The sequence below is a fragment of the Rhinolophus hipposideros genome, assembly GCF_964194185.1.
Source record: "Rhinolophus hipposideros genome assembly, chromosome: 4".
NCBI lineage: Eukaryota > Metazoa > Chordata > Mammalia > Chiroptera > Rhinolophidae > Rhinolophus > Rhinolophus hipposideros.
The window spans coordinates 103,033,751-103,042,681 of record NC_138050.1 but is presented as its reverse complement, the minus strand read 5'-3'; the positions used below and the strand labels follow the sequence as shown (position 1 = coordinate 103,042,681).

The 8,931-nt window shown below is 44.6% G+C and overlaps 1 protein-coding gene across 1 annotated transcript in view; it reads left to right on the top strand.

The window, feature by feature from the left end:
* The first annotated feature begins 1,277 nt into the window (after nucleotides 1-1,277).
* LHFPL6 (LHFPL tetraspan subfamily member 6) overlaps nucleotides 1,278-8,931 on the top strand; it is a 224,180-nt gene continuing 216,526 nt past the window's right edge. Inside the window, exons 1-2 of the mRNA XM_081047115.1 lie at nucleotides 1,278-1,561; nucleotides 3,026-3,606. Of these exons, the coding sequence (XP_080903241.1) occupies nucleotides 3,222-3,606 (385 nt within the window). The 5' untranslated portion in view covers nucleotides 1,278-1,561; nucleotides 3,026-3,221. The remainder of the gene's footprint in view (nucleotides 1,562-3,025; nucleotides 3,607-8,931) is intronic.

Sequence of the window (8,931 nt, the reverse complement as noted above, 5' to 3'; positions counted from 1 at the left end):
CAGAATTTGCCAAACGTCCCATGGGGACCATAATCTTCTCCTTCTTGAGAACCACTGTGATTAAGCTTAATATGTATGTGCATTTTTCCCCCTGGGATACTTATCAGTTTCATCATATTTTTAAAAGTGTCTATGACCAGAATGAAAAGAGTTAGGACCAATTACTCAAAGCCTTTCAAAATAATAATGAAAGAACGCACATGTCCAGCTGTAGTTGTGGGAAAAAATTGCACAACATCAATGACTAAATAAAATGGTACAATTGGAAAATTTACTATGAAACATATACCTACCCATTTATTACTTTCAACTACTTTGAAGAAGCACTCGACAAACTGTATGTGGGGAAGTATTTGCTTCACAAAGTGTTACTCCCAGACGGCACGATTCTTAAAATACTGTCTTCAGCAGACTACCAGTCTTCTGCTGAATGTAGCTCTGAACTCCCAAAGGTGTAAGGCTAATGACCAGCAAAAAGAGACCTCCGGTCCGGAAGGGAAATCAACATCAGTTGTTTCTCAGAAAAGAAATCCAATGGTGGTATTGACTGCCACATTGATTGGAGGGATGGCAGGGAAAGGAAGGAGGAGGGGGGTAGGGGGGAGAGGGAGAGAGGGAGAGATTGAGGGAGAGACTGCCTTGCTTGAAAGAGGCTCCCAAGGAGGGTAAGTCTTGCGAGACTCCCTCGCTGAGAGTCGCCCGGCCTCCTCCCTGGCTCGTCTGCAAAGGCGGCTGCCAGCCAGAAGCCCGGAGCCCTGGGCTCGCTCATCTCATCTCTCGTCCCCACGTCCACATTGGCTTTGTTCATCCCCTTCCAAAGTGACCACAACCCAAGAGCCTCCTCAAAGCTCAAAAGGGTCACTAGCCAGCCGGTAGGGTCCTCTTTCTCATCTACATGTCCCAAAGGCAGAGAGACCCCGGAGCTTAATCCCCAAATACCAGACTCACAAAAGCAAACAACATGTCTCGTCTTCTGTGGCCCGTTGCGAGCCCCCGAGAAGTCGGGCAACTTTGTCCCCCGCTTCTCTGTGGGTCTGCCTCCCCCGCTTGCCCCTTCCAAGGAGGCAGGAGGGGGCTCCCGGCCGGGGGAGCCGGGCAGGCGGGTCCATCGCGGGGGGTGGGGGTGGGGGTGGGGCTGGGACCCCGGGGACAGCAGGGCGCACCCCTCCGCCCCGCGCGCCCAGCACGGCCCGCCAGCCCCGCCAGCCGCGCCCCCGGTCTGTCTGCTCTGGTCCGCGGGCGCGAGGGGAGGGGACGAGCGAGAGAGAGGCCGGGCCGCGGGGGGGGGGGGGCGGTGCGTGCCTCGCCTGCCTAAGCGAGGTCTGAGCCTCTGCGTGCGCGCCCCGCGCCCCGCGCCGCCCCAGCCCTGCGCCGAGCCGCCGCGGGAGACGTGGGCAGCGCGGGCTCCACTGGTGGGGGGCAGCGCGGGCTCCCTGCCCCGGGCCGGTAGGGACGCGGCGGCGGAGGAAGGACGGGCTTCGGCGGTGCATGTTCCGCCCCGGAGAGACTGCAAGTTGTGCGCGCCCGGCCGGGGAGACGCCGGCTGCCGCCCGCCAGCCCTGTGAGTACAGCGCCGCTGCCCCGCGGGCGTGGGCTCCGCTCCCTTCTCGCGTGGCCGCTCTGCCCCGGACGCCGCGCTTCCCGAGCGGGGCTCCCGGCCCGGCTCTCCCCGCGGCTGCCTCCGGGGCGCCGCCTGCGCCCCGGTCCCCTCCCTCGCCGGCCGCCTGGAAGACGTCCCTCGCCCTTCTTTGGGATTGAGGATCTTCTGTGTCTTCAGGCTGGGTGTGCGTGGAGAGGCCATTGCAGGGGGCCGATTTGGGGCTCCTCTTGGCCTTGCTCCAGGCGTCCTTACCCCAGCTGTCCACGGTGGCCCTCTCCCCCAGTATCCCACCCCCACCCCACCCCCACCCCCACTAGTCTTCCTCAGCCTCATGGCCCAGACAGACAACTTTAGCTGACAGCAGTTGACAAGACTTAAAAAAAAAAATAGTAGCTGGAGCTCCCCTGGAGTCACACACTGGACTGTAAATGGGGCGCTGGAGAGGAAACCTTAGGGCCAGGCTTGGGAAAGGGCGGGTAGGGAAGAGGGGATTTACTGTGGTCCTTGGAAGCTGGAGTTGAGAGGTCTGAGAACGGAACTCGAGGGTGCGTGGGCTTTGTGTTTCTGTGTTCATTTCTTCGTGGAAAGTGTGGGAACTCTTTAAAAGAGAGGAAGGGGCGGCAGTCAAATGCATGTGGAACTGTTTGCATGATTGCGGTTGGATGCAGGGTACTGGAAAGTATGGATTACTTTTCAAATTAGACACTGACAATCATTGAACAGAAGAGATGGTCCCAATAATTTGATTGGAACCAATGAAATAAAATTGCAGGTATGAAAATAAGTCAAACATTGGCTCTCTTTCATTTACGCTGGGAGAGGATAGTTAAGACCAAAGGGATTCATGAAATCCACTGGATGAGTACAGGAAGTACCTAGCTCCATCCATTCTGCGTGTCTTGGCAGTCTGTCATGTTTGTTGAATTTATGGTGTTCTACAATTGTGAAAATTATCCTAATTATTTTGTTTGGGCTCAGGCAGGGTGTTAATGCATTAAAAGGGACATAGAAAAGTTATTGCAAATTATGAGCATGAACTTGCAAACCAAGTAGACAGACCATGGCATAGTGCATTTTAATATTATATTTGGAATTATGTTTACTGCCAATAGAAATGCTGCATAACTTTTAATGTGAGTATAGGAAGTGAATTCACCGGCAAATAGAAGTCATGCATTTTTTAAAAGTAAATAGCTGTCAGAGTTCATTTGAGAGCATTTATAGGAGATACGGACATGACAAAGCTTTGAGAGAGTTGGACAAAACTTGAAGTAGAGAGGTTTATGCAGAGAATTAATTCTTCCCACTTTTGAAGTCTTGAGGCAAGTTTGAATGTTTATTAATTAAAAGTCACAGAACAACTGAATTGGTGTTATCGCTTCGCTACCAACATTTAACTTTGAATGTTTCTTCTTGTTTCACCAGGGACCATTATCCTTGCTAGAGAGGATGGGAAGCTGATGCCCAGCAGGACTGAAGATTCGTTCTGTTCATAGACACTCCCTCTCCAGAACCGGGGATCGCCTGCCTTCTGGGTCCCTCGTGGTTTCAGACCATCACTCACTCCTGCAGTCAGTCCCAGAATATTTCTTTAGGTCCTCGTTGCTCTCCCTGCAGGAAGATGGCATCCAGCCTGACTTGTACCGGGGTAATCTGGGCTCTGCTCTCCTTTCTTTGTGCTGCTACGTCCTGCGTGGGGTTCTTTATGCCTTACTGGCTCTGGGGAGCCCAGCTGGGCAAGCCCGTGTCCTTTGGTACGTTCCGGAGGTGCTCGTATCCCGTACACGACGAGAGTCGGCAGACGATGGTAATGGTGGAGGAATGTGGGCGCTATGCCTCCTTCCAGGGTATTCCCAGTGCAGAATGGAGGATCTGTACCATCGTGACAGGCCTGGGTTGTGGCCTCCTCCTCCTGGTGGCTCTCACTGCCCTCATGGGCTGCTGTGTGTCGGAGCTCATCTCCAGGACAGTGGGAAGAGTGGCTGGAGGAATTCAGTTTCTGGGAGGTAAGTGACTTGCTACACTTGAGTTGCTCGCTGGCATCCCAAAGCAATATTGAAAATGATGTTCCAGTTGTCTACTGAGACGATTATAATTGACACTTGGAATGCTCTAGAGAAAAAGACAAGGAATGGCTTCGGTGATAGATTGCCAAAGTCAAAGGCTTTTTATTGGAATTGCTTTACAACTTGGAAAGTTCTCAATTTCTGTACATCCTTAGACACATATCTAAGGATGGACATATCATTGGCCTGCTAAGTACCACCTAACGTGAAGCAGTAACATCTGGATTGTTTATAATGTAGTAAGGGAGACAGTTTGCATTTCAGACTTCGTAGAAAAGATTTTTGATTTAACATTGGCATCATAAGTCTTTAATACTCTGTGGTGGATGTAAAATTGACCCTTGCCCAATCTTAAACTGTTTTTCTAAATAAGTAATTATTGTTTTCAATGAGAGATCAGTTTTACATGAACAACTATGAATTTCACTGTGCTACAAAGGTAGCTATAGGTGTGACTACTTCGTTAGGATTTAACTTCTGTAGTACTCTTGCTGTGAAAAAAAAGAATATTTAGTAAATGATGTGTGCATGTCCCAAATGGACTGGATAGTCTCACTAACACGAGAAAGTTTTGATTTTTACTTGGGTTTCCTCCATTAAGTACTTCTTCAATATCACTGGTCATATGGTTTTAATTATACTTTATATATTTTTCGCTGCGCCTTTCACCTCCATTTTTCAACCTGAAGGGCTGAACTTGTCTGATTTATAATGCACCCTGGTGAAATATGACAACCTCTGTAGATAATACAGAGTAAAGGGAAATAAGAAGCCAGGAAAATGTATAAGATGTATTTGTAACTTCATTACAAAGCAAAAGCCTGTTACTCTTCTGGTGTTTTCTTACAGTCTTGGTGGAAAATCCAGAAGAAAAAAAATTAAAAAGGGACAGTTTTGAGACAGAGTCTACATATTTAAAAGAAAACCCAAAGATTATTTCAGATGATTTAATATGAAACTTTCAAGTAATGTTTTAAGCAAGAAAATTCTTTAGCTAAAAATGCAAGTGGCAAAAAAATTTGTTTTGAAACAAGACATAGAGTTGTTTGTAGTTCTTTATTTCCTTACTGGATGTAACTTTGTTCTCACCTGTTTTTTCTCTGTGATTTTTGCATTTCACTCTGTGCTAGGAGGCAATTTGGAGGACTTAACCGTCCTTTCTTTATAGCTCCAGTGTTCAACATTGATCAAAAGTGTTGCATGTGATATGTATATTCATACAGAAATGTAGTAGAATTATCGGGAAACAGAGTTCGTTGTTAAAAGTTGCTGTATAAATCCAGAGTTTGAAAACTTGTTGATTTCACAGATTTAAAGAATAAAACTAATGCCAGGAGGATTTAAATTTTTTTCTTTAAGAATAAACTTGATTTGCTGTTTGAGTTTCACTTGGCTCAGGAAAAAATACTTAAGCAGTTTCTCTTTCTCCTCTTATGGTAAATATTGCCTTCCTTCTTTTTCTTCATTTTAGGGCAGGGACTGCTATTATTTGTGGCAGACAGGAAAATGCTTACAAAGAGAAATCATTTTTTATTGATTGTCTTTAAACGTATATTAAAGGACGACAACAGGAAGTGAAGCTGAGACCCATGAGATTTATGCTTCCCTCTCTAAACTATGTATAGATTTTTTGAATTATATAGAGCTAAGTGTTTTACTTTACAGAAAACTCAAGGAGAAAGACCGTTGGGAAGCTATATATATATTTAAAAGGACTGTTTTTTTCTTTATATATGCTTTTTATGAACTCTGGCTTGGTAAGAGTTATTGACAGGGTTTTTCTGAATCGAACCTTTTGAGGGCACAAGTAACTAAATACATCCCGTTACCCAAGACATTAGTAGATTTAGAATTAAAAAATAATTTGAATTATGGAAAAGGTTTTAGTAAAATCTGCCATTAAACCCTAGCATTTAACGGTAGACCAGTTGACAGAAGCAAAAAGAAAAAAACAAAACAAACAAACAAACAAAAAACCATTTCAAAAGAATCATTCCTGTTGTCTATTTCATAATTGTTTGGGTTTTTATTCATAAAAACTTAAGTGATAGGTAATTTTATGAAATTTTTCACAAAATGGGTGTGTTTCATGAAGACTGCAAAATACCAAACCAGTGAGTTCTATGAATTCCACAGATAGCTTCAGAAATGTAGTCAACACACAGGCTCCTCCACTATAGGCGGACTCTCTTTCTAAAAATGATTCGCCCAGAAGAGTTATGTTTAGCTAAAGTCAGGGTTGTTCCAAAAACAACAGGAAGCTGCAGAGTGGCCTGGTCCAGAGGCATCGTGCGTCACCCTGCGTGCGGTGTGGAGAGAGCGCACATATGGTACAGCAGCAGGCAGTAAAACCCCTGCCGTACTTTGGAACTAGTTAAAGGACAAAGTGTCAACCTTAATTTTGAATCTTCTCGCTATAGTTGGTTAGAGGTTAAAATGTCACCTGTCAACTGATAGAACAACACAAAATGGTGCATGGACATTTGCTCCCTAGAGGACGAAAACTTCAAGGAATCAACGACTTCTGCTTTTCCAGTGGTAACTTGTACATAAATTTGAATCACCGCTATCTCCATCTTATAGTTTAAGTCGTTTTTAAAAACCAGGCTGGGTTGAGTTTTTCCCTCAGTGGAGTCTTTAAAAGGCATGTAAGAAAGCCTTTGAGAAATCTAATGTATAACAAAAATGTGAACAGTCTTATAGTGTGGAAATGGGCACTCTGAGAAAATAGAGGCTTTGATATTGTTTCTGTTTGTTGAATATTGTGTGCTTTCAAATACTGTTGTAGTATTTAAGTACTTTAATAGAGTTTTGAAAAGTTAATATCAACCTTTTTGATGAAAATACTTATATGCTCTGCAAATGAAACATGTAAGAACATTGTAAAGATGACATATGAAGTCTATCTAAGTTCTGTCAACTGGTGCTTGCAGATGTCATGATCTCAATTTTTAGATTCTATCTTAGTAAACTGCTGGTGCTGGAATGAGGGGGCCTCAAAGAGAGTCCCAGTTTGTCCTAAGCAATATTTAGTTTGAATGTGAGTCACATATATGTATAAAATGGGCGCAGAATGCTAATCAGTAGCAAGCAGCTATCTTTCCAGTTTCGACACTGTTCTATTCCGAGAAGCCAGGGGAGGCCATCTCTTCAACTAATTGATAGTGAAGAGCTGCTCAAGACGGTAATGATGGCTGAGTGTTCCTGGGAGAATCCCTCTCCCTGTCTGCTGAAAGCATCCTTGCCTTTCCAGAGTCCCCTCACTGTAGGGTCTCACCGGGGCCTGTCCCCTGTTTAGGTGAAGGCTTGGGACTTCCCTCTCCTCCTTCAAACCTGACCTGCCATATGATAGGCCACATTCTGCTCTCCTTCACGTCCAGGTTCTCTGACAGCCGAGGAATAAGATAAATGATATATTAATGGCCGTAGTGACTTTTTAGTTACAGTGTCTTAACTAAAAAAAGTTGCTCTAATTTTAAGAAATCCAGGCATTTGTTGGGCCAGTTGGGGAGCAAGCAAGGCTCTTTTTGCTTCTCTTTAAATGACGCCTTGTCGGTTACAAACTACTCTTGTTTCATTTCTAACCTACACCATAAGGTCCGGTGAGTTGTCTTGAGATCTCAGTCAGGGCTTCTCAATCTTTAGCATGCATCAGAATCACTCAAGGACTTTGTAAGACACAGATTTTGGGGACCTACCCAGGAATTTCTGATATAGTAGGTTCAGTGGGGTGGCAGACTGATAATTTGCATTTCCAACATGTTCCCAGATGATCCTGGTTCTGAGACCACGTCTTTAGAATCTTGTTCTAAGTTAACCGTTTCGTATTTTTAAAAATGGAACTTCTGGCAGATGGTTTCTTTTCAGAACTTCAAGTTTAGTTGTATCATGATCTGATATGAACCTCTCTCATTGGAGTATAAAAAGGTCTACCTCTGTAGTTTAGTATTGGCTCAGCACATCTGTGTTCCGTCTTTCCTCGTTTTGTCACCAAAAATTATTTTCCTGGAGTTCTCTCTCTTAATACCTGTTATATACATATTATAATTATAGTATATATGTTATGTAGTATATACACGTGTTGTACATATATATACTTTCACTTACTATTACCCTGTACCAGAAATAAGATTTTATAGATGGGGAACTAAAAGTCAGACTGTAGTACACCTTCTGCAGTCTTCATGCGGTGGATTTTCAGTAAGGAATTGCTAACTGAAAGACGTGAAGACCATGCTGCAGACCACAGTCAGGCCAAGACAGCCTGTGGCCAACTCTGTAAAGCCATGTGTATCTGGGAGAAGCAGAATGATTAGGCCAGGAAGGCACTCGGGGACCAGCCAGTCTGAGCTTCTGCTACTAGGCGGGATACCGCTTACGTCAGCTTTGACTAAGGACATCACCTGGTCTTAAATGTCTCTGGGGTGGGGGGTGCGGGGTGTAGGGGGACGGATGTTGTGTTCTCGTTGAATAATTGTTCTTTCTTGGACCATATATCATCATCACAACCTATGTCACCCGTACATTGACACTAAAGAGGAACAAGCTTCAGATGGAGACGACTGTGTGAGCGAGGGCTTGCCAGCATGGAAAGATGAAAGGGGGATGCAGTTCTGAGTACTGACGACCAGCGCCACGGAGAGCATTCCTCGGGCTCTGGGTGGGTTAAAGGCAGGAATGTCAGTGAACTAACAGATCTATAAAATCCCAAACGCCCACTTTTATATGGTTGTATCTAATGTTTTAAAATTACTTTCAAAAAGCCATTGTCACCAGTTTTATTTTTTGCATACTTTTTTTCTAGAAGAACTTGTGTTTCAAGCCTTAATTTGGAAAGTTTTCCTTGTTTTCAAACTTTCCTATGTAGCGTCCAAGTTCTCCATATGAATTGATAGCAGAATTCAATGTAATATTCTTTGAGTCTTCTAGTGGGCCTAGAAGTCACCTGAGAGCTTTTTCCACGTGGGGAGTCCAAGGCCCCAGAGAGTCTGATTCAGTAGGTCCGGGTGGGGACCACGAGAAGCACTTTGAACAAACTCCCCAAGAGTTCTCGACACAGATGGTCCACAGACCACATTCTGAGAAATAAGAGCCAGTTTTATTCACTTAAAACCTTCCACCTTACTGATGTGGGGGCATAAACTTAGATCAACAGTTAAGGTAAGTATGGATTGTCAGTCTCTTTCCATCCAGAATTGTTATCAATGTGACATAAGCAGCGAATACTAGAATTAATGTAGGAAGAGAGCAGTTGATAATGTGTTC